Source organism: Prionailurus bengalensis, chromosome B1, assembly GCF_016509475.1.
Source record: "Prionailurus bengalensis isolate Pbe53 chromosome B1, Fcat_Pben_1.1_paternal_pri, whole genome shotgun sequence".
Taxonomy (NCBI): domain Eukaryota; kingdom Metazoa; phylum Chordata; class Mammalia; order Carnivora; family Felidae; genus Prionailurus; species Prionailurus bengalensis.
Genome location: NC_057344.1, coordinates 192,769,034 through 192,795,140, shown reverse-complemented (window position 1 = coordinate 192,795,140; position 26,107 = coordinate 192,769,034). Strand labels below are relative to the sequence as shown.

Genomic DNA, 26,107 nt, shown 5'->3' with positions numbered 1-26,107 from the left:
AAGCTTTGCAAGACGAATGTCGCCAGTATTGCTGGCTCTTGCCTGCTGTATTAATTTCTCCTTTAAAAGAAAGCTGACCCATTTTTTCCGGCCCACAGCCCTAATGGACTCTTATTCAGAGGCCATCCTTCTCCCACATAAAGAGCTGTATTGTGTTTAATGATAAGGCTTTTAATGGAATTTGCTATTTCTGGGTCTCTGGGAAAACGCCATTAATGAGCTTGCAAGAGCAAGGAAAAGCAGACGCTTCAGGGGCGTGCTTCTCAAGGGCAGGCTACCCTGGCAAGATGATGCACGAAAACCAGAAAACAGGTTCTTTCACACTTTCTTGGAACTGGTTTGACCTAACAAAACTATGATCGAGACAAACTTTGTCTTCAAAATGTCAAGGTATCGCTCTTATCCGCCCCCATGCTACCCACCCCCAACATCCTCTCGGCGTGCCCCTCATTCTGATATCGCCCACAAGGGCTTCTGTCACCCTGATCATAACAAAACCATCAGCAGAGTGCAAAACTAGACCAAGACACGCAGGTAAACTAAGCAGACTAACACCTGCCACTCCTTCAAAACCTGGAATTGATCCAAGGCCTGTTTAAGACACTGCGAATGACATGAGGAGGAGAGACCCAAGAAAGAGGCAGGCCACTCCAGGTGTGTAGGTGGCAGTTTTAATAACAGCAAAGGGACCTTTCATACGAGGCTTATCTTGGGTGACAGTAAGACAAACGGACGCCTGCACCCACCCTCCAAATCTTAAAAGGTTACTATGAGGCCCTCACCAGGCCCGGTCACGTATATACTGGTGGTTTTCAACACCACATCACCCTCTCAAGGCTGTGTCCTTGGAGCAGCCTCTGGGAGCTGGAAAGGCAAGCGGAACCCACATTCCAAGGGCAGGAGAGGGGGTGCCCGGGTCCAGCTCACAGGTCAGTTGGTGGTCCCGTCTTTTTGATGACGGTCCCCAACAATGCAATGCTTCTCTGAAGGAGCGGCTTCTGCCATCCCTGGGCCCTTCTTGTGATGTGCTGCCACCTCTTACAGATGGGAGTTTTGCTGGCACACCTGCCCTTTCCTGTCTCCTGCTGGCACTCGCCGTGTCCTGGCACTCATGGAGCACTAAAGACATAGAAAAAAGGTGTAAGAAGCGGACCTTGTCCTCAAAGGTTTAACAGTTCAAACTAATCCGACTCCCGTTACTATTATTGAGAGCAGAGCCTTATGCTCCAAGCTGTTGAAAGTTCAAAAATGAGGAAGACAAAACAGAGGGTCCTGGTTACCTTACAGGCTTGCTCAACCTGAAGTCTGCAGCATCACCTGAGCTGGCTGAAAATGCATATTCTCAGCCCTCACTGGGGACCGACTGAATGCAAAGTGCTAAAGGTGGGCCTAGCCGCGTGTGTTTAATACTAACGTCTGAGCAGTACAGGCCTCAAGAGCTTCTAGAGAAGTGTAGGAAATAAGACAAACATGCAATCTCGCTGCTACCAGACAGGCCAAGCCCGGGCCCGGCAACGGACCAGGACCTATCGCCTAGGCCAGAGGCAGTGGCCTCGGAGTCAGGCTGAAGTCACAGCCACCAGTGCAGTTTTCAAAATGCATCACTGCCTGAGCCCCACACTTTGCTGGTCTAAATTTTCGTTAAAAAACCCTGACAGTTATGAGAGGAGAGCAGCTCAGCAGATATCTGAGAGAGCAGTAGCCTTCAGTAACGGTGAAGAGGGGATTGTAAGAAGCCAGTGTATTTGCTTTCTGTGGCACCATAACAAGTCACCCACAGACTGGTTTCCAACAACAGAACTTTAGGGGAGCCTGGCTGGCTCAGTCAGGAGAGCGTGGGACTCTTGATCTCAGGGTCATGAGTTCAAGCTCCACACTGGGTGTAGAATTTACTTAAATAAATACTTTAAAAAATAAAGTAAAACAACAGGACTTTATTCTCTCACAGTCCTGGAGGTCAGAAGTTCAAAGTCGAGGTGCCTGTAGGGCCTCGCTCCCTTCTGAAGCGCAGGGGGAGAATCATCCATTCTTGGCCTCTTCCAGCTTCTGGTGGCTGCAGGTGTTTCTTGGCTTGTAGGAGCACTTCTCCAATCTCTGCCTCCGTTGTCACAAGGCCTTTACCTCTTCCATCTCAAATCTTCCTCTGCTGTTCTCTTGTAAGGACACCTGTCATTGGATTTAGGGCCCACTCAGACAATAGAAGATTATCTCATCTCAAGACACTTAACCTTCAAAGGCTCCTTTTCCCAATAAGGTAGGATTCACGGGTTCCAGAGCTTTGGTGTCTACCAGGGACACAATTTTTGTGTGTGTCTACCACAGTCACCAACAAGAGAAGACAGCGTCTGCCAAGCATACAATTAGCACGAAGCAGTAAAAGACTGAGCAGTCTCTTGGGCTTGCTTGTTAACCAAATGGGAGCCCGAAGTTCAAGGGGCAAAGTTATTATGGTAGCTGTTCAGAATTCAGCAGGCAGGGGCATAGCTTTTCAGGAAAATTTTACCACCATTCTGCTTCGAAAGACTGAGGAGAACACTATGTCTGATGATGACATCAATGATTCACAAGCAGGCCTCCCTGCTTCCTGTTTTGAAGGTTCCACAGCAAAGGAAAAGGTTTTCTCAGGAGACCAGGGACAAGCCAGGGAGAGCAGCTCATGTGCCACAGATTCCACTGGAGCCCTGAGCTGTGAGGAAGCTGCTTGCTTTTCTGATGGCTTGAGCAACCCAGGAGCATCCTTGAGCGACATCCTCTTACTCTGGAGGATCAGAATACAGTAACTTCAAATAGGTCCATTACACAGTCAGAATGTGAAATGACAATCTGGGCCTGTGATTATGTCACTGTAGTTTGAAAGTAATTACACTAGCCCCTTCTCCCTGCCCTTATCTGCTGGGGACACATTCCAAGAGCCCCAGTGGATGCCCTGAACCCACAGATAGTACTGAACTCACTTGTACGTGCTATAGGTTTTTTCCTTCACATACACATTTATGATAAGGCTTAATTTATAAATTAGGCATAGTAAGAGATTAACAACAATAGCTACTAATAAAATAAAGCAATTTTAATGCTATACTATAATGAAAGTTATGTGAATGTGGTCTCTCTCTCTCAAAATGTCTTAGTGTACTGTCCTCACCCTTCTTGTGGTGATGTGAGATGATAAAATGTCTACATGATGAGAGAAAGTGAGGCAAATGCCACAGGCATTGTGACATGTATATCACACTGTATCAGGAAGATCATCTGCTTCTGGACTGTAGTTGACCCTAGGTAACTGAAACCACGGAGAAGGGGGGGACCACTGTACATCATGGTCTCGGAAACTATGAATGTTGCTCTCATGGAACTGTCCCAGCAGTTTATAGAGGTAGAGAGCTGTAATAAATGCCTTTAAAAATGGCAAGCTTTGCAGTTAACAAGTCAGGAGAACATCTTGTATATGAGACTGCTTTCAACTAGTCACAAAATAGCCCTCTCTCCAGGTCTCTCCCTTCCAAACTTCCTGATATTCCTTCATAGGAGTCTACCTGTAACGAAGGTGAGTTTTGCTCATAGAAATTTAACCAAAGAAAATAATATAGCACATGTGTAGTCTCAAGAACATCCATCATAATACTAATTACAATAATGAAAAACTGGAATCAACCAAAATGCCCACCAATAATAGTTCTCAGGGAAACTTCCTTGATGCCTCGGGCTGTTCAATGTTTTCATACTTCTTGCTTGGTAACATATCAAAATTGTAATTTGCTTGCTGTATAAAAACAGTAGATAATAAATAAACATTGAAAAAAATTATGTTGGAGAGTTCAAGATCTATTGTGAAGGTAACACAGTAGTTATGTATCATGTAACCCTATTTTTGCAAATTATATGTCTATATTTGCATGGGGAATTATATAGTAGGATGTGTAAAAATATTACTTATTATATCACTATAGTTATTACATATTTGAAAATGCTTTAAAATCTTGTTGTTTGTATTTTTGATTTTTCTAAAATGGATGTTTTTCTTTTTTTTTAATTGTTTTTAATGTTTATTTTTGAGAAAGAGAGACAGAGCACAAGCAGGGGAGAGGCAGAGAGAGAGGGAGACACAGAATCCGAAGGCGGCTCCAGGCTTGCAGGCTCCAGGCTCTAAGCTGTCAGCACAGAGCCTGACTCGGGTCTCGAACCCACAAACCGCAAAATCATGACCTGAGCTGAAGTCAGACACTCAACAAATTGAGCCACCCAGGTACCCCTGGATGCATTCTTCTAAAATAGTATATGATTGGTCATTGCTCTTTTATTTTACCTTATAATTCTGGTGTCCTGAAGGAATTGGAATCTGACCAATGGAAGCACCAAGTTTGGTCAGACCCTGTGTCCGTAGTCAGGGGCTGGAAGTGACTAAGTCAGATGCTGGCTTGGGAGGGAATGGAAGAAGTCCACTTACTTGTCAGATTTGACCAGTTCCCCACAGCACTCAGAAAATTAGAGAGTAGCACCTCCTGAGTTCTGGCCTTGAGAAGAGCTTCCCCACTTTCCCACAAAATGTATGTAGACTCTGGTTAAAATTTGATACTTTATCCCAGGAGCAGAGGAAGGTCAGGGTAGAGCTGTATTCATTTAGTCCATCAATGAGCACATGTGGGCACCGATCACTAACCAGGCACTGTTTTGGGCACTAGAGGTAGAGGAGAAAAGAAAGCACACAGAAATCCCTGCCCTCAAGGAACTTCCTCTGCGGAGAAGAGAAGGCAATAAATAGAGGAGAAGAAGAAAATAGCAGATAGCCAAGAGGACCTCAGAAATGAGCAGGGCAGCAACACAGTCTAGGGGCACAGGGAGGCCGGGTCCGAAGAGACATCTGAGCTGAGACTGGTCAGCCAAGCCAGGGGTCGGGCAGAAGACTCCACAGGACAAAGACACCGAGCAGCACAAACTGGGCACATTTGAAAGGCCAAAAAAGAAGGACGATGTGGCCCGGTAGGTGACACTGAGATGGTCAGCAGCCACCTCAAGTGACCACCATTGAGAATGTATTCTAGGTGAACAAATTTCATTCCAAGAGAAACAGGAAGCCACGGCATTTTAAACAGAAGAAAGACACGTTCTGGTTTATATTTTAAAGGCTCATGCTCGCCACTGTGTGAGGAGCCCAGGTAGACCACAGGATCCTGAGGAGGCCACAGCCAGGGTTGGAGCAGAGGTGGAGGTGGACAAGGAGAATGGAGATGGACTGATTCGTTATTTGCTTATGGGGTGAAGTCACCAGGACTTGCTTTCAGAACTGGATTCAAGCAAGAGAAAGATAGGATTCAGTTTATTTTGTTTAATGTTGTTTTAATTTAGCAGCTTTATTGAGATACAATTCTTATACCATACAATTTGCCTAATTAAACTACAGTTCAGTGGCTTTAAGTACATTCACAGAGTTGTGTAACCATCACTACAACTGTCTTTAGAATATTCCCTTCAGGGGGGCACTTGGGTGGCTCAGTTGGCTCAGTCAGTTAAGCAGTTAAGCATCCGACTCTTGGTTTTGGCTCAGATCATGATCTCACAGTTGGTGAGTTCAAGCCCTGTGTCGGGCTCTGCACTGACAGCACAGAGCCTGCTTGGGATCTCTTCTTCCCCTCCCCCACTCACACTCTCTCTCTCTCTCTCAAAAGTAAATAAACTTAAAATATATATTATATAAAAACATAATATTCTTTACCCTAAAAAGAAGCCCTGTATCCCTTAGCCACTACCTGCCCCCCACCTCGTACTTTGTACCACATTTCATTTATCCATTCTTCCACTGATGGACATTTAGCTCATTTCTATTTTGTGGCTATTATGAATAATGCTGCTATGAAAAGTGTATGAGTTTTTGTGTGGGTGTATGTTTTAATTTCTCGTGGGTACTGCAGAATTGGTGGTTCATATGATAACTCTGTTTAACTGTTGGAGGAACTGCCAGACTGTTTTCCAAAGCAGGTGGAATGTTGTGTGTTCCCACCAACGGTGTGTGAGGCTTTGATTCATTTTTTTTTTATAAGGGAAATTATTTTTAAGTTTATTCATTTTGAGAGAAGGAGAGAGAGAGTGAGAGCGAGAGCGCACAAGCAGGGGAGGGGCAGAGAAATGGAGAGACAGGATCCCAAGCAGGCTCTGAGCCATCAGCACAGAACCCAGCGCAGTATTCGAGCTCCCAAACTGTCAGATCATGACCTTAGCTGAGATCAGGAGTCCAACACTTAACTAACTGAGACACCCAGGCGCCCCGAGGCTTTGATCCTGTTTTATGGTCACTCTGGCTGCTGTGTGGAAAAAGGATTGATGCAGACATCAGAATGGTCATGCAAAAGTGGAGGTTATCTTAGTAGAGTTCAGACACCCCACTTAAGGTGTACTTCATTTGCTTGTTTTATGGCAAAAAGATTTTTGTGAGGAAGCCATCTTTATACCATGAATCACGTCATTAAATGAAAAGATTCCAACAGAGAGAACTTGTTAAAACAGATCTGCAGTTTTCAAATCTAGGATCCTAAAGCAAACTGGTATGGAACTGAGTGAACATCTGTCCCCAAACAAGCTCCTGCAAGCAGGAGGGTATTTTCAGAGAAGCTACGGGAGTCAGGGGGTACAATAAAGCTTCCACACCTTTAAGCCATGAAAACCCAGGGCTCAAGTGGCAGCCTGTGGCTGAGGACTCCTGTGGCAACAGGCATCACTCCTACTGCCTTTGGACCCTGCCTCTCTGTCCCAGAGAAGGGCTGGCTTTGTTCTCACTGCTGCTTTGGACAACTGGGCAAGAGTCCTGTCCCTCTGCACTTCTTCCAGTCCAGAAAGGAATGGGAAGCCAGTGTCTATCAAGCTCACAATATGACCAGCCCTGGGCGAGACGCTCCATTTGCAGTCAGTAAAACCTCTTCTGTCAAATTACCAAGGAAGAAACATTTATTTTTTCCAATTAGAGATGAGGAAAGTTGGCCCCTTTGGCTCAGAAGTTCAGAAAAGACTTCTCTAAAGAGTTGGTATTTAAGCTGATACCAGCCACGTCCAGATCAGGAGGAAGAACAGTCCACAGTAAACCCCCAAATCATTCATTAGCTAGCTCTCCATGTGTCTTCATGTTTTTTTTCATTTAATTTTTATTTATTAGCATAAATAAGAGTAAGAAGTATCCCTCTAGAAACAAATCAAGTTTAAATTGATTGAAAAGATAACTTTGAGTAGAAATTGTCATTGTTTTTCCTTAATCTCTCCATAACAATAGCCCCCACTCCATCCCTACAGACATCCACTAACTCCCTCACACATTAGTACCATTGTCTCTGCTAATATGTCTTAGTAGACGTTGGACCTGGGGGAGATCATGTAAACCAATGGCATGGCAGACAACGTGCGTTTCTATGGGCAGATGGCTCCTTGAGAAAAAAGGAGGAAGAGGAAAGAGCTCTGCCCAATTCCTACTCTTAGCCTCAGTAATTGGATACGCATTCCCCCTTCCATGGGAAAAAGTAGTAAAGATGATTGGGAGAGGTTAAGTCTGGACACATAAGGATGACCAGGGAAGAAATATTCCCCACCCTCCACACACACCCAGCACTAGGTTCTGGATGTCCTGGTTCTGTCACTACATACTAATGTGACATTGGGCAAGAATGCTGGCTCTCTTCTGGGTCTCAGATTTCTTCTCTCTCAATTAGAGATGGTGCTTCCCTCCTTGCCATGCAGAACTGCTGTGCGCACAGGATGAGTAAGTGTGTCAAAGGCTTTGCAGAGAGCACACACACTACAAAAAAAAGAATGAAATCTGGCCGTTTGCAACAACACAAATGGATCTCAAGGGTACAACACTAAGTGGAATAGGACAGAGAAAGACAAATACCATACGATTTCACTCATATGTGGAATCTAAAGAACAAAACAAATGAACAAACAAATACAGAAAGACTCATAGATACAGAGAACAAACTGGTAGTTGCTAGAGAGGAGGGGGATTTGGGGAGATGGGCGAAATAGGTGAAAGGGATTAAGAGGTACAAACTTCCAGTTATAAAATAGATGAGTCAAGGGGATGAAAAGTACAGCATAGGGAATGTAGTCAATAATATTATTACAATGTTGTATCATGCAATGATTATCATGGTGCAATGTATGGAATTGCTGAATCACTGTGTGGGACACCTGAAATTAATATAACATTATGTGTCAACTATACTTAATCAAATAAATAAATAGGGTCACTTGGGTGGCTCAGTTGGTTAAGCGTCCAACTCTTGATTTCGGCTCAGGTCATGATCTCATGGTTCATGGGTCTGAGCCCCGCGACGAGCTCCACACTAATAATGCAAAGCCTGCTTGAGATTCTCTCTCTCTCTCTTTGCCCCTCCCCCCACAAATAAATAAAATTTAAAAAAAATAATAAGATAAATAAGTAAAAAATGAAAGGGGGGTTGGGAACTAATATAAAGCCTTGAAGCTCAAAAAGAAAAGATTACAAACACTAACAAATCATAAGGTATCACGAATGTGTGGAAGTTGCAGGCCCTTGCTTGCAGGGTCTTCCAAGAGACTGGCGGAGATGTTTTTAAAACAGTGACTGAGAGGGTCCCGTAGGGTTAGTCTACTCCTTCTACTTTTACCTGGGAAGCTTCTGGCACCTAGCAGAACTGCTCATTGTCGCCCGGGCCCATTTTCTCTGATTGGGAGATGAGAGGGAGGGCCGTGGGTATGTGGTTACTTGTGGTCCGGGTTCCGAGAGTCAGTCTTCAGTTGGAGAAATGGTTCATGGGCAGGGAACGCACACTTTCCCACTCATTTGCTTGTTCTAATTTAAAGGGGTCTTCATTAAAGCTTCTATTTGGGGCAAGACTTTCTATCCCTCGAAAGTTGAAACTGGGGAATCCCTGAGTATGAGGGATGCCAAGCCTTCTGGGGTATGAGGATGTGGAGAGCCCTGGAAAAAAAAAAAAAGAATCAGCCTGAGATTGCTGGGACAGAGCAAAAGCAGAGGTAGGCCTGACTGTCCCAGGCTTGGCTGGGCCAAGCTGCCTGATGTTTTCAAGACTGAAAGCTTCCCAAAGGCTTTCATAGGGATGGATTTGGAACCTCCTGTTGCCCAAATAACCCTTCTGCATCCACTTTACTGTTTAAACCTTCACTTGTTCTGAAACGGTTGCTCTTGGCCTTGAAAAAACAGCAATGCCTGTCACCTCTCTCTCGTCTCCTTCAAAGGTGGGGCCTGGGGCGTTGTATGCTTCATGTTTGTTTTTAACTTTTTATTCGGAAACAATTTCAAACTTAGGAAAAAAACTGCCAGAAGAACAGCACAAAGAACATCCCCACACCCATTCACCTGTTCTTAACATCAGTGCCCTTTGTTTTCACCTGTTCTTAACATCAGTGCCCTTTGTTTTATCGTTTGCTTTCTTTCTGTATTCTATTTTCTATATTTTATTTATAAGATAAAATGCTCTGACAATAAGACATCACACTCGTGTCCTGGAAAGTAAGACCTATTTCAAAGTGCATTACTTCAGAATAAGGACATGTTGGTGCATAGCCACGGTATACAGTCAACTCCAGCAAATTTCACAGTGATATAAATGCTTTTACTTTCTCTATCATCAAATTCCAGTTTGTCAGTCAACTCCACTGTCTCCTCACAGCAATTTTTCCACCCAGTAGAGACTCCAGTCTAGGATCAGGCATGGCATCTAGTTGTCAGCTCACTGGTGTATATTTTTTTTTAATTTAATTTATTTATTTTGAGGGAGAAAGAGCACGCTTGTGCGCATGCGGGGGAGGGCCACAGCGTGAGGGAAATAATCCCAATCTCCCTCGGTGGTAGCACAGAGCCCGATGTGGAGCTCCATCCCATGAACCGTGAGATCATGACCTGAGCTGAAATCAAGAGCTGGTCACCCAACCCACCAAACCACCCAGGCGCCCCACCCCTGGTGTATTTTTAAAAGCTCCCCAGATGACTGTAATGTGAATCCATGTAAATGAATATTTACCACACTAATACATACTGAGTGTCTACCAGGTGCAAAGTATTGTGAATAAATTAGAGTCTATGATTTTTAAGGGACATACTATCTACAAATCAACTATAACATCAGATGGATAAATATCATGAAAGAATATTTACCAAGTCTGTGGGAGGAAACTCTAATTAAATTTAACAAGCTCACTGAGAGTCTACTATGTGCCAGGCATTGTACGAACTTCTGGAAAAACAGATGTAAGAAAAAAATAATCAATGCACAACTAATGAATGAATGCATGGCTAATTTCAAAAGTGAGGTTTTTCAAAGGCTTTTCTTGGAGCCAGTGAGACTTAATAGATAAGTAGGACTCAACTTTTAGAGATGAAGACATTTCAGGAAAGGAGACATCCAGAGGACAGTAGAGAGAAGTGAGTGACCATGGAGTAAGCAAAGAAGTGTACTTCATTGTGACTTGAGAACTGAGTGTGTGGGGTTGGATTAGGTTTTCTTGGAAAAGTAGGCTGAACAATGAAAGATGACAGAGTCGCTTTGAAACATGGTTGGGCCGTTTCTTCAAAAGTTAAACATAAACTTAACATACAATCCAACAATTCTATTCCTAGGTATCTACCTGAGTGTAATGAAAATGTGTGTCCACACAAGGACTTTGCACAGGAATGTAATGTTTGTAGAGCATTATTTATAGTAGCCCCAGCGTGGAAACAACCCAAATGTGTGCCACAGAAGGTACATATTCATGCATTGGGGTACTACTGAGCAATGAAAAGGAATGAATGACTGATACATACTACAACATGGGTTAACTTCAAAAACATTCTGCAAAGATTTAGCAACTATGTGAAAAAAGCTAGATGGAAATACCACATACTGTATCATTTCACTGAGATGAAATGTCTGGAAAAGACAAATTTATAGACAGAAAGTAGATTAATGGTTGCCTGGTGTTGGAGTTGGAATGGGGACTAACTACTAATGGGTACCTAGGACAGGTTTCTTTTTTTACATTTTTATTCATTTTTGAGAGACAGAGAGAGACAGAATATGAGCGGGGGAGGGGGAGAGAGAAGGGGAGATGCGGAACCTGAAGCAGGCTCCAGGTTCTGAGCTGTCAGCACAGAGCCAGACGTGGGGCTCAAACCCATGAACCGTGAGATCATGACCTGAGCCAAAGTCAGACACTTAACCGACTGAGCCACCCAGGTGCCCCCCTAGGATAGGTTTCTTTACAGTGATAGCAATGTCCCCAGACTGGATTATGGTTATAGAGTAACAACTCTGTACATCTACTAAAAAAGTTGAATCATACACTTACATAGATGAATTTTATAATATGTAAATTATACTTGAATAAAACTGTAAAAATTAAGAAGTTATTAAAATCAGAAAGGAAATATGAACAGTAATCTTAGAAATGAAAAATATAATTATTGAAATTCTAAAAGTTAACAGGGAGAAGAAACTCTGGACTGGATAAATTATTTAGAGAACTGGCACACAGAAGGATTGAATTAAGGAATTCACCAGGAGGCAACGCAGAGGCAAAAAAAATTTTTTTTTGAAATCACATTTCAGGATATAGATGAAGTGGCTGGCTTCCTCACTGACCTAACAGCAGTTCTAGAAAAGAGAATGTAGGCAATGACAGAGAAACAATATTTGAAGAGAAAATCATTGATAATTTTCCAGAATTAAAGAGAGCACACCAGTCCTCACCAGAAGGGACACTAACATCTAGAGAGTTCTGGTGAAACCGCTGCACGTCAAAATAAAACAAACACAAATCTTGAATACTTTCAACAGAAAGGCAGACTGTCTACAAAGGAATGAAACTTAGACTGGCAGCAGAATTTTTACCAGTGACAATCAGTACCAGAAAACAATGGGGCACCTTCATCAAGGTGCTCTGGGAAAATAACTGCTCACTAGAATTTTACACCCAAACACATTTTCACGCTCTGGGAAAATGACTGTTCACTAGAATTTTACACCCAAACACATTCTCACCCAACACTGAGGGCAAAATACAGTTCCAAATATACAAGGAATTCCCTCCCCCACTCAGACCCCAACAGAAAGGATTATTAAAAAATGAACTTCAGCTAGAAGAAAAGCAAACCCAAAGAGAAGGCTTTGGATTTGAGGGAAAAATAGTGAGAAGAACCTGATGAAGTGTCAGTGAATTGAAATAACTCTTGACTATAAAAATGATTTTTATTTTTTTAATGTTTATTTATTTGGGGGGAGAGAGAGGGAAAGAGTGTGCAAGTGGGGGAGGGGCAGACAGAGAGAGGGAGAGAGGCATTACATAGTAAGAATCAATATGACTTCTAATGCAAAATAGCCTTTGAGAAACATTGCCTACTATGTGCTAGGGATCGTGCTGCTTTCGTCACTGCTGTGTCTTCAGTGGTTGGCACATAATAGGTGTGCCATAAATACTACTGAGTGGAATGATCACCACATTGTATTGAAATAATCTGTTTACGTGTTTGTTCTACACAGGGGTAGGAACTCCGTCTTAGTTTTGTGCCATCAATATTCAGCACTGGGCCCGGCACACAGCAGGCACTCCATAAATTTAAATGAACTCAAGGTTCATCTCTTCCATAAAATCTCCCTGTCTCTGCCTATAATGGCTTACCCCTTGTTTCCACTTCTATAGAACTCATAATTTGAAATACCCAATTTAGCAACTGATTACACAATAGTGTCTTTTAGTTTTCTTTTCATATTTCAAACCTTGTTTTTCCAAAAGCATTTTAGATTCCTTACAGATAACGATGTTTTATACTGTGCCTAGCACCTTGAATCAATACTTTTTGGGGGGATGAATGTCATATTTGAGTAAATGTAGATCAGTGGTGCCAAGGTCTCAAGGGGTATCTTCATTCTCTTTTTTCAATCCTTGACTAAAGAGATCACTGTTTGGAGACGGGGTCATATGCAAAGAATGTGGACAAGTTGATGGGAGGGGCGGGAGAAGGCAGCTAGTGCCCAATTCCAAGTCTCCCTGCTGTCTTCCTTCCAGCAAAATAGAGAGGAAAATGCCTGTGAACCTACCAAAAAATGGGTGTGGGGAAGTGGAGGAAGATAGAGAAGAGAGCACGTCCCGTACACTACTGGACAGAATCTGGACCTGACCCTTCCACTAGCAGGCACGGTACTAGGAATTTATTATGAGATCAAAAGGAAACCCTGAGGCAAAAGCTACATTCTCACACTGGGAGCCTTGTATAGAAAACAGAGAGGGATGCTATTTCCAGCTATCCACAAGGCACAGAAAGGGAACCTACCACAAGGAGCTCCTAATAGGGAAGCTGTAGAGGGCTAACAAAGGCCAGTGTGGTATTTTCTTGCTGGTCTTCATAAGGAAGACATCAGGGTCTGGAGAGGTTCAATCCAGTTCCTGGGAGGAGGTAGGGAGATGGGCCCGCTGACCTCCCAAGGTCTTTTGTAATCCAGTAATTAATGGGGGAGCCGTACACTTCCCCACTTATGCTCTTACACACATCTGCACCCAGTTTGATAGTAAGTCCTCTGGGCTGCCTTCCAGGTCTAGTACGGTGCCAGGCAGGCTGCAGGCACTCAACAAATGGCTCAAATATTTGTTGAATGAAGGAATAAATTAATCAAGTGTTTAAATAGAGCCCGCATGACCTCCCCAGCTCTAAAGTACAATGATGAATAAAATCACAACATTCCAGGCACGATCACTTGAGCAGAGCTGCCAAAGGAAAACAGACACACACACACACACACACACACACACACACACACACACACACGCACTTATTAAACTAGGTTTCCCACCTTGGGAACACAGACCACCTGCTCGGCACGCAGTCTGTTGGAGTTTCCTTGGCAAGGATCCTCTCAGCTGCTTTAAGGATGGTGCTTCCAGAAGGTCAAGTTACCAAGATTTAGGACCGCTCCCCTAACCGGTTGGCCTCCCAGACAAAGTTTCTGCCCGGATTCGTCCTGGGCCTCCCCTGGGTGCGTCTGCCCTCCCCCAACCTGGGGCCCCTGGACGCGCAGCTCGCCTGCCCGCAGCGCCTCACCTTACCTTGGTGAGCTGGGCGATCTTCTTGCACATTTTCACGTGCATCTCGGGATCCCAATCCATTCTCCGGTCGGTGCCACCGCGGGCATCAGCTTTGGAGCCCTGGCAAGTCCCGGACGCGTGAATTTTGCTGTTAAGGACAGAAGCCATGGCTAAAACGCGTCCGACCGACACTCAAGGGCTCTCGCTAGTGTTCTGGCTGCCCGTGGTGTGCACGTGCGTGCGCGCGCGGGCGTGTGAGCGTGTGGGCTTCCTCCGGAGCGGTGGCACTGCAGTCCCGCCGCCCGCACCGCCGAGCAGCCCCTACTGCCCCGAGGTGTCCGCCTCTCGGCGGTTCCCGCGCCCACCCTCCCTTCTCCGGCGCTCGCTCGCTAGCTCGCTGGGTCTCTGGCTCTGCGGGCACCCGCACCCTGCGGCGACACGCCGAGGATCCGCACGTGCCGCTAGTGACCCGCGCGCCGCTCTCCCGCCCGTGCGGGTTTCGCCTGCAACAGAAGTGCTTCCGCGACGAGGAGCCGCTGGCCTTGGAGAGGTTCGCGCTGGCCCCGCGCCGGCCTCTCGGACACGTGGGTGGCGCAGGGCTCTGGACTCAGCAGCGACTGCCCCCGCCGGCGGTGCGCATCCCAAGCCAAGGAAGAACCAGAGCCGGCCTCAGCCTCGGGCAGCCGGGGCGCGCGGTCTGGGAAGGGGCCCTCGGCGATGTTCTCCGGGGCGAACGGGTGGCGAGGGACCGGGCAACCTTGATGGGCGCGCTCAGCCGGAGGCTCTGGAGCCTCGGAGCTCGGCGCTGAAGGCGGAGATGGGGGCGGGATATAGAGAGAGGGGCAGGGAGGTAAAGAGCAAGTCGCGCGGTTGCAAGGAGGTACCGGGACCAGGGCGCACTGTGCGGGCCCCAGCGGGGGCTGCGGGTGGCAATCCCCCTTCCCCCATCTTGGGGAGGAGCCCGGACGTTGCGGGAGGATTGCCGGAGATCACCGAACAAAGGGAAGAAGCCAAAGGGGCGGCCGTGGAGCTGGTGACAGAAATCTGGGAAGAGAAAGCGCGGAACGCGTAGTACCAGAAGCCGCAGGAGCGAAGAAGGAAAGTCTCAGAGAGATAGAAACGATGGTAGCAGGTGTGGGAAAGGAGGAAGCAAAGAGGAATGGGGTAGTTGAGTAACAGATGGAGCTGAAAGTCTAAGTACACAGAGCCCAGTGAAAGGGAAGTGACTCATCCCTCTCCACACTCTTGGCCACTGGCCAACTGGAGGCAGATCTTGTCACGATTTCGAGCTTGTGCCTTTTTGTTTGTTGAATGTAAGAGTTAGCGGCCAAATTTCTTTGTGACTTGCTTTCTCTGGTTTCAAACAGTGGGCTTTGGGGAAAGTGATAGCACCCTCATCAGATTTTCCTAACATATGAATAATAGCGTCAACATAATAAGCAATTTTCATGGTTAATACATTTTATTTTAGAAACTGCCTTATATCAAGACTTTTAATAATCTTGACAAAGCAAGCAAGCTTCCAAATGGTTTCAGAAATCACAATCCCATCCCTCTACACCGCAGATAACCATACCCCTTTTTATAGATAAGGGAATAGATCCAGAAAATGTGTACAGTCAGGCAGTTGCAAAAGTAGCCCAGTTGTGTCTGAAACCAACATATTCCTCTTCTAAATTCCTTACTTTAACCCCAGTATACTACACTGGGTAGGAATGGCCAATCTGGGTTTTGGGCTCCTAGTATATTATCTTAGATTCCCTCTCCAAGGCAACATCTTAGTTTCCGATTCATTTAGAAAACACAATGCCTGGATCAGAATCACTGCCAATGTGGGACCCAAGGAATTTAACAAAAATCCCCTACCCCTGGACAAGCAGAGCAAGACTAACTCCATTTTGTGCTACACCCACCATCTCATGTATAACCCCCACATGACCTCCTTATTGCTTTAAGACACTCCCCCACCCTAGTCAAGCCGCTGAGCACACCCTTACTGGAAACCGGCTCATATAGGAATATGGAACCCCTAACCGCCAAAGAACATAAACCCCGCCTTTTGCCCGCCAAACTTGCGCACCAATTCTGACCAGAGTGATAGGCTAGTTCAAACAGTTACTATAAGGTAAATTGTAATTCAATTGGCCACCTGCGTGTGGACTGGGATGACTATGCAACTTTCTGGCCCCTATAAAACTGCTAGGCCTCTTAACCTAGGGGTCCAAGTCCCTGCTCTGCTGTGTTGGGTATACTTGGGCCCAAGCTCGAGCTTGCAAATAAACCCTCGTGCGTTTGCATCCGTATCGGCTCCTTGGTGATCTCTCAGATTCGAAATCGGGGGCATTACACCAGGAGACTGACACAGATTTCCAGCCCTAAGCTAGACTCCCAGAGTCAAAATACTTGGAGTTGAGGGTCCAGGAATCGACATTTTACACAAGTTCCCTTTAGAGTAGTTTCTGCAGGATCTTATTACACATTAAATTTTATGGGAATTCCACCACTGTGTAAACTCGAGGGAAATTAGCCTTTTTAGTGCAAAACTTTACCAAAAGTTGTGCACCATTTCGGAAAGTCACATCAACAATGGCCACATGACTCATGGTATTTCATTGCCAGTGCAACATCCTTGTACTATATTTGACACATTCATGGGGGGGTTTACCTATATGTGCAAGCATCTGAATACTATATGATACCATAAGGTTAATCATATCAGAGCATGTCTATATTGAAATATATATGACTTAATTATAATTATTTTCCTTTTATTTCTCCTTTATATTACTGTCAAGGAATTATATTGATTTTAAAAATGTGTGTACTAATTTTAATTTTTTTATGTTTATTTAATTTTGAGAGAGAGAGAGAGAGCATGAATGGGGAAGGGGCAGAGAGAGAGGGAGAGAGGGAGACACAGTATCCAAAGCAGGTTCCAGGCTCTGAGCTGTCAGCACAGAGCCCAACGTGGGCCTGAACCCACCAACTACGAGATGACCACCTGAGCTGAAGCTGCCGCTTAACCGGCTGAGGCACCCAGGCACCCCTAAAATGTGTGTACTAATTTTTAAAATTATCTCTGAACTTCAGTATAGTAACATGAACATTATAAAGAAAAGTGACACTGGGTCTGAATAGGATTGAGCATCACTCCTGTAGATGATCATATACACACTAAAGTTTAGTAATACTGCAATGTAACCACAAGTTTTACTTATTTAAATATGATCATGTCTAGGGCCCCAAATATTTTTCCAGTAGGATATATTATACTTTCAACTTTATAATGGAAGACTGGGAAAACCTCAGATTCCCTTATCAGGCTTTGTTGGACCACAGCTGCTGTAAGGAAGTTACCATAGCTGACCTGTCTTGGAAAGAGTCCTCTGCAGCTGCTGGGATTTGCTAGTGCTATGATTAGTAGGTCTTTCACACTATCAGGAATGAAAGAGAGGGCAGAAGAGAATTAAGCACTGTATCACATATGGGGTGTGTATGTGGGGAACAATTATTAGACCACTAACATGATCTTGGCATTGTACTATGCTCTTGGCACATGTTCTTACTTCCTCTAAGGTACTTATTATTATTGTCATTCTACAGACTATGAAGTTAAGGGAGGCTAAGCACCCAATTTTATACAGCTAGTAATGGATCTGGGTCTGATTTTGAAGGCTATTTTTCCCAGAGCACGATGTTGGCAATATGAAATTCTTAAAGCCATAATTGATTTTTCTTTCTTTAGATTGTAAAAATATAAGCTTCTTACAGTAGTCTTTGCCTTAAAAAAAAAAAAGACCCTCGCCTGTAATAAGACAAAATATAAGAAGCAGGCAAAAAATTACCCCAAATTCTACATTTAGAGAAAATAACTATTAATATTTTAGAGAAGATTCTTGTAGATGTCTCTCTGCACACATCTAAAAAATGTTATGTTCATATATGCAGTTTTAAAACATAAGTGGGATACTGTACATAATGTTTTTGAACCCTATTCACTCAACATAAAATATACATCTTCTTCCTCTTTTGGCAAGAAAGATCTACAATCCCATGTTTAACAACCAGTACTCCGTTGTATACAAAATATCCTATTTATCCTATCCCCTATTGAAAAAAAATTTATATTTTAAGCAAAATGTTTCCTGTATGTTCCTATTTGCTGTGTGTATTTTCTGTATTGAGAATATTCAATTGTGTCCTAAAGGACAGGAGAAACAAAAAGGATATATGATATTCATCTGTTAAGTATAATAGGAAAAACAAATAGCTTAAATTGTTAAGAAGTGTTAAGTACAGAAAGTATACTGTAAGACACGATTAAGAGAATGGAATGTATATAAAAAGGATGGCACAAACAAGAGTATTACTGAAAATGATGGGAAGGCCAAGTTGTCAAGTAAGATGATACCAACTTCAGGTCAATAGCTACGTTATCCCCTCAAATGCCTTTCGTTGTTGACACCCATTCTGGCCCCATGAATGTTCTGTCCAGAAAAAGATAAAAAACATGGCTCTCAGCAGACCTCTAACCAGGCATACTTGTCCCTGCACATTTCTGATAGAAGCACTTATCGGCTCTAGGCACCCTCTCTCTGCTGAGCCCCCTTTTCAGTTTCAGCTGTTGCCCTTTTAAGTGCACTATCAGAAGTGAAGGTTGATGCAGCAGACGGGACATAACACTGCATGACACAGGGTTCAGGTAATAAGGTCCTCCCAGCTCCCTGGCACCTTATCCTCAATGTCTTCACCTTCACCGTACTTTCCAGCTGACTTCTACTGAAAAGTGATTCAGTAAACCTTGTGATTTGAGCACCTTAATTTGGGCTGTGGAGCTTCCTGTCCATGACATATGGGATAGTGTATTTGGAGGCTACCACTGCATCGAGATAACTTCCTACATGACATCATACATGGATCTTTGCATACATGTGCAAATATTTCTATAGGAATAAATCCTCATAAACCAATTTCAATAGGTCAGCAAATTTTAAATGTTGGTATATATTGCTATACTGTTCTCTTGAAGTTATTCCAACTTATACTCTCATTAATAGGGCACAAGGGGTGCCTGGGTGTCTCTGCCAGTTGGGTGTCTGACTCTTGATTTCAGCTTGGGCCACGATCCCAGGGTTGTGGGATTGAGCCCCGCATCGGGCTCTACACTGAGCATGGAGCCTGCTTGGGATTCCTATCTCCTTTTGCCTCTCTCCCCCTCTTGTGCACACTCTCCCCGCCCCGCTAAAATGAAAAAAAATTTTTTTTTTAAATAGTGCACAAAAATGAGTGTTTTCCCATACCCTTGCCGAAATTAGCAGCTTTTTTTTTAAGTTTATTTATTTATTTTGAGAGAGAAAAGGAAAGAGAGCAGGGCAGAGGAGAGAGAAGGGGAGAGAGAAGAAACCCAAGCAGGCTCCACACTGCCAGCTCAAAGCTGGCTCTATCCCGTGAGATCATGACCTGAGCCAAAATCAAGAGTCGGATGAGCCACCAACTGAGCCACCCAGGGGCCCCACACTAGCAGCTCCTGATCTTCAAATATCTTCCATTTTAATACGTAAAGCGTGTCTCTCCCTACACACCATTTCTGTGAATATTAGTAGGGCTATTGGAACACCTTTCCACAAATTGATCAGTTGTTGGAATTAAACCTTTTTTCATTGTTTTCGTGGGGCTTTCTTCCTTATGTTGGAATAATTTTCTAGGCCCAAGTTGGAGTGCCCAGAGTGCCACATCTGCCAACTGAAACTTAAATACCTTTTGTGTCCTTGTAAATTTTTTGCCTGACCAGAATCAGTATATGCAGTGAGCCAAGCCTCAAACCCCAAGCCAATTCTGGGCCCTGGGCTTATTTCCTGTTCCTCCTCACTCCAGACGGGTTGACTCTGTGGTCCCAGCCAATCAGGTGTTTTCCCTTTTTCTCCTCCTTGTTCTTTATCCGTTATCCTACAAAAGCTTCCTGCCTTCTATCCTATTTTGTAGTCTCTGAACACAGACTGTCCACTTTTGTTGAAGGTAAAAGAAAGTAATTGCATCCTAAATGAGACTGGTTGTTTGGAGTGAAATAGCTTGGGACAAAATCTGAATGCAAAGGAAAGTTGTAGAAGGTTCGTGAAGGGAAATCTTTGGAAAATAATTTTATGTGTGATCAGGATAGACTAAGATTGAGATGAATGGATTTAAAAAAATTTTTTTTTCAAAGTTTATTTTATTTTTTGGGACAGAGAGAGACAGAGCATGAATGGGGGAGGGGCAGAGAGAGAGGGAGACACAGAATCGGAAACAGGCTCCAGGCTCCGAGCCATCAGCCCAGAGCCTGACGCGGGGCTCGAACTCACGGACCGCGAGATCGTGACCTAGCTGAAGTCGGACGCTTAACCGACTGCGCCACCCAGGCGCCCCAGAGATGAATGGATTTTAAAAGTATAGTGGTGTAAGGTTGAAGTTCCCACTTTTCTCTCTGTTCAAAACATAAAATTTTCTTGGACTGTTGATCTGCTCTTTTTTTTTTTTTTAACATTTATTTATTTTTGAGAGACAGAGTGAGACAGAGCATGAGTGGGGGAGGGGCAGAGAGAGAGGGGGGGACACAGAATCCGAGGCAGGCCCCAGCCTCTGAGCTGTCAGCACAGAGTCCGATGTGGGACTAGAACTCACAGACTGCGAGATCATGACCTGAGCTGAAGTCGGACCCTTAACTGACGGAGCCACTGAGGGGCCCCTGATCTGCTCTTGATAAGAAAATATAAACAAAGTTTTTTTCTCTTTTGTCTGCCGGGAAAACCAAAGCTTGTATTTTTGTCTTTTTCGGGTCTTTGATTACTTAGTTAAAACTTCTCAATGTTAAAGGAGCTTAGCCTTGCTAACAACTATATAATCCTACATATTTGCTTTTGAAATCTTATTGCCATCTTGGTTAAATAAATAATTTAAAGTCTTGAGATTTGTAATGATCTGTAATCCTAGTTAGGATGTGCTTTATAACTTTCTAAGGTTTTAACAAACTTTCAACATTTAAATTGTAAAAGAAGTCTTTGTGACCAATTAGGCTTTTTTATCTGGTATGCTAAGTTACTTGGAAAAGAACTTTCAAATAATGGTAAACCTTAGGTTGTACTGCATGGGTAAATGTTATAACTGCTCAAATATATACGCAATTCCTAAAGTTTTAATGTTCTGGGATAAGGTCCTGACCGATATTCTTATTATGGAAGTGTCATGTGTCATAAAAATCACTGAATTTCCTTGTCATTTGCATCATTTTGAACTCTTATCAGATCTTTAACAATGTCCATTTCTGAGATTTTGTCACTAATAGTTTTGTACTTAGGCTGTAACAAAATGTGTTTTATCTTCAAGGAGATTCATAAAAAGGACTTTTAGGACAAATACAGGTATTTGACATCTTTAAGATTAATACTAAAATGGGTTAGAATTTCCAGAACTAAAAAGTTGCATCCAAACTGAACAAGAATTAGGAACATGGGACTAATGAACTGAGGAAGATTATAGTTTTGTGATTCTTGTTGGAAATACTGCTGGTTCTCTAATGTCTGTTCTTCTATATTAAGGAAACTTTCTCTTAAGATATCTATGATATACAGAAATGTGATAAAATGTTCATTTGTAAACTGAAGCAAAAGATAACTCTTTTCTTTACCTAAACCCTCTAAAATTCAAGAAGTCTCAGTGAGTATTCTTCCAGCAATCATTCTTATTTGCATAAGTTCAGTAAAAATCTATTCTCCTTGTAACAAGACACGACTGAAAATGCTGATTATTTTACCAAGGCTGGAATGTCATCTTTGAGAGTGATATGCACAGACTCAGATATGACCAGACAGCTTTAAGGAACTAAGGTTGACTTTATGAAACATGGAGCCATAGAGCCCCTTGGAAATGTTGGCCTGATACATTGCTTACAGAGTTCCCAGCAGCCTTACCAGGTGAATAAAGAATGTTACTTCCTGGCAGGTGCAGGAACCTCAGGATATCTTGGGGACCTGGTGAAGAGGAATTTGCCCACATCTACAGGTATTGCAGGCATGTCTGATGGCTTGGCTTCTGGTCTGGAGAGGCTACTAAAAGTTCAATCTGGTGATTCCTTATAAAAAGTTCCAACAAAGCAAACTTTAAAAGATGTATATGATCTATCACTATTCTTGCTGAGCTTACGTAGATAATCAGGCCAAGTTTATTAAAACTGGACTTGTTTTACAAGCAAATCAGTATTGATTTGGCTATCTCTGGAAATGAGGGTTTTTAGAGAGAAAAACTATGTTTCAATAACACACATTCATGGATGTTAAATTCTAGTTCTGATTGTCTTTAAACGTTTATTATCTGCCTAAGCTGGACAACTTGAGGTAAACTTAAGAGATACTGTCACGATAGCACAAGTATGGACAATTTTCTTGTTATTTTGTGGAGATAGTAACAGGACCCTATGGGTATATTATTTAAACAACTGGAAAATGGGATGAACTCACCCAACAACTGTATATGAAAAACCTTTACTCACTGTAGATCTATCAATAGATAAAGACTATAACGCTTTATTAAGTTATTCACTTGAGGCCAGATTAATTAATAAATCTCTAAATCCTTCCTAAACCTGAACTGACAGTTCCTAGAAACCTACCCCATATAAACCCAGGATACCTGGTTTAATGAAAGGATTGAAAGTCCAAAATAGCAGGGAATTTAATTCCAAAATGGAAGGGACCCTACTGGGTCATATTATGTACTCCCACTGCAATAAACTTAGAGGGGCATTTTTCATGGGCTCCTGTATCCAAAATAAAACCTGTATCCCCATAACAGGAAACGAATGAGTAAACTAATGTGTCTTCTTATTCCTGTGACCCTGTAGAAGACTGCAAACTTCTCTTAGGCCGGTTGTACCTTTCTTTTTCATTCTCCTTTCCCCAATTTATATGGACAATTCCTTCTTACAATGGGCCATTCAAAAGGATCACCACAGACATTTAAATTACAAACCAGAAAAACCCATCTGACCTGCTGCCTGGTCCCACTCCCATCTGAGGATGCTTCAAGCCTGACATCCAAAAAATCTCACTGGCAGACACCGGGTTTGTAATTTGCTGTAACCATTAAACTGTATTTTTCTTGTTTCCGTAAAAACACCTCTTATTAATTACCCGATTGTTCACTAAACAAAACAGAATCTATATGATGGCTAAACACCACCTGTTACACAGTTTAGGCCTTAAATGACTCTCGAAATAACATTACATTATTAAATACTAAAATAACTCAAATGCATAAAATAGTTCTACAAAATAGAATGGCATTAGATGTTTTAACTGCTGCACAACGTGGAACTTCTACTCTCATAAAAACAAAATGCTGTGTATACATTCTATATTACCACAAAAATATTTCTGGATTTTAACTGATATGAATTCTCAAATTGGTGCTTTAAACAATCCCTCTCTTACTCTTAAATATGTAGAACAAACAGAGGGTTACTGGAGGGGTTGTGGGAGGGGGATGGGCTAAATGGGTAAGGGGCATTAAGGAATCTACTTCTGAAATCATTGTTGCACTATATGCTAACTAATTTGGATGTAAATTAAAAAAAAATTATATCGGGGCGCCTGGGTGGCGCAGTCGGTTAAGCCTCCGACTTCAGCCAGGTCACGATCTCGCGGTCAGTGAATTCGAGCCCCGCGTCAGGCTCTGGGCTGATGGCTCAGAGCCTGGAGCCTGTTTCCGATTCTGTGTCTCCCTCTCTCTCTGCCCCTCCCCCATTCATGCTCTGTCTCTCTCTGTCCCAAAAATAAATAAATAAATAAATAAATAAATAAATAAATAAATAAATAAAATTATAAAAAAGTATAAAAAAACAAACAATCCCTCTCTTTAATGATTGGTTAAACATCTAGACTAGAGATTTTTGACAGCTACCAAAGGACTTTCATTTGAGCTAATCTTTCTAGTTATTCTAATTATGTTTTGCTGTTTTCTCCCATGTCTCTCTGCCTGGTCCCAAGATTCCATCACTGCAATAACTTCAAGCCAACAGATGATCCTTTCTACTCAAGGAGGTCCATGTTGGATCCAGCTGTCTCTGCCATTTGTAACTCTCCTGTATGTTTCTCAACTGATCAATATTGACCCATAGGTAGGGACAACTCTATGCCCTTGCTTAGCAGGAAGAAGCTACAGAAGACAAGACCTTCCACCTTCAGCAAACTTCAAGATTTAAGGGTCAAAATTGTTCATGGGGGATATGATGAGGAGTATAACACAAGCTGAAGGTAAAGTACAAGCTAGCAACCCCAACCCCCACCCCCCACCATCCCGGTGGACTATGTGTGATATTCCTTGGACACTCCGGGCTACCCAAGAACAAAGGAAAGGGGTTTAAGTACTTGCCATGGTGATGTGGGAAACTAAGGCAAGTGAAAAATTAAATTCCCTTACTGCCTATAGCCCATTGACAAGTCCTTGAAACTGGCAGAGTGACCTCCCTCTAGGAGCTCAGCTGCCTCGATGATGACACTTTGCTAGGGGCAAAAGAGAATCTTGGCTTAATATTATCCTGACCACCCGCCCTCCCACCCGCCCCCCCAGGATCCTGTGAGTATCCTTAAACACATAAAAATTCCTTTGCAAACCTTCTTTATCTTTAACCTCCGAGTATACGTTGTCAATCATACTCCGGGCTTATGGCCTGCTGATATACATCTGAAGGGTCTCATGACTGAGGTTTTACTAAACAGTAATACATGACGTTTTCTTAACAACAGCTAGCCCCTCAAGGTCCTGGAAACCTTGCTTCCAAAATTCCTTAGAGACTTGCACTGTCCCTAACCCCCTCCCAAAGTGAAGGTATATCATGAGTCACTCTTCACCACCTGAGTGCAGCTCTTTCTGCCCACAGGTCCTGTCCCTGTGCTTTAATAAAATCACCTTTTTGCACCAAAGACGTCTTCCAGAGTTCTTTCTTGATCGTTGGCTCCGAACCCCAAACCATCACCCCAAAACCCCATCAGTTTCTCCTAGTAATTCTATGGTTTCTTTCTTTCTTTTTATGTTTATTAAATTTGATCTAGCTGTGATTTATGTTCATATATGGAGTGAGGTTGAACTACAGACTTGTTTTTCCAGATGGGTAAGCAATTGTCTCAACGGGTATTGAATAATTCATCTTTACCACACTGATAATCTAAGTGCTGCCTTAGGTGAGCTCTTCAGTAGAAATTTACTAATCTTTTAGCCTTTGCTTAGTAATTTTATTTCCTTATCAGCTAAGTAGCATGGGTAACTTGATTATTATCACTACCAATATATTTCTACTACTCATCTAAAACCAAGATCACATTCTTATTTATTTCACTTAACCCCTTTACGTAGAAGGCTTACTCTGCTTATTCCTACTGTTAAAAGGAAAACCACAGGTCCAAAATGGCGTTACTTAGGTCAAGTCACCAAACCAGGGGTTAATGCCTAGTGTAAGTGCAGTTTCAATCTCCCCCATAAATGTAGTCCTAACTGGTCAGTCAGGAATTTGTTTATAAGAACAAATAAAGTAATCTGTCACAAAGGAAGATGAGGTAATCTGCATGATGACATCCTCTGCCATTCCCCCCAAAGGGAAAGTGACCTTTCTGGGAAGAATCCTTTCTTTCTTTTGCTAATAGCTTCCTTGCTTCACCCTCTTTCCTATAAAAACCTTCCATTTTGTAGTACAACTCCTTGATGCTCCCTCTACTTACTTGACAGGATGCTGCTCGATTCATGAATTGCTTTAAAAAGCCAATTAGACCTTCAAATTACTCTGTTGAATTTTTTTTTTAATTTTTTTAATGTTTATTTATTTTTGGGAGAGAGGCAGACACAGAATCCAAAACAGGCTCCAGGCTCTGAGCTGTCAGCACAGAGCCCAACGTGGGGCTCGAATTCACAAACTGTGAGATCATGACCCGAGCCAAAGTCAGACGCTCAACTGACTGAGCCACCCAGGTGCCCCTCGGCTTAATTTTTTTTTTAACACTACTCATCTTTCAGACTGGCTTGCAAGTCCCTAAAATATGTGCTC

The 26,107-nt window shown here is 43.1% G+C and overlaps 1 protein-coding gene and 1 pseudogene across 1 annotated transcript in view; both read right to left on the bottom strand.

Annotated features, from left to right (window-relative positions):
* The window catches only part of FAM184B (family with sequence similarity 184 member B), a 155,101-nt gene extending 140,764 nt beyond the window's left edge, over window positions 1–14,337 (bottom strand). The window contains exon 1 of the mRNA XM_043572886.1: window positions 14,062–14,337. Coding sequence (XP_043428821.1) covers window positions 14,062–14,208 — 147 coding nt within the window. The 5' untranslated portion in view covers window positions 14,209–14,337. The remainder of the gene's footprint in view (window positions 1–14,061) is intronic.
* Window positions 14,338–14,349: 12 nt separating this feature from the next.
* On the bottom strand, window positions 14,350–15,966 carry LOC122479007 (annotated as a pseudogene).
* Between the last annotated feature and the right edge of the window lie 10,141 nt (window positions 15,967–26,107).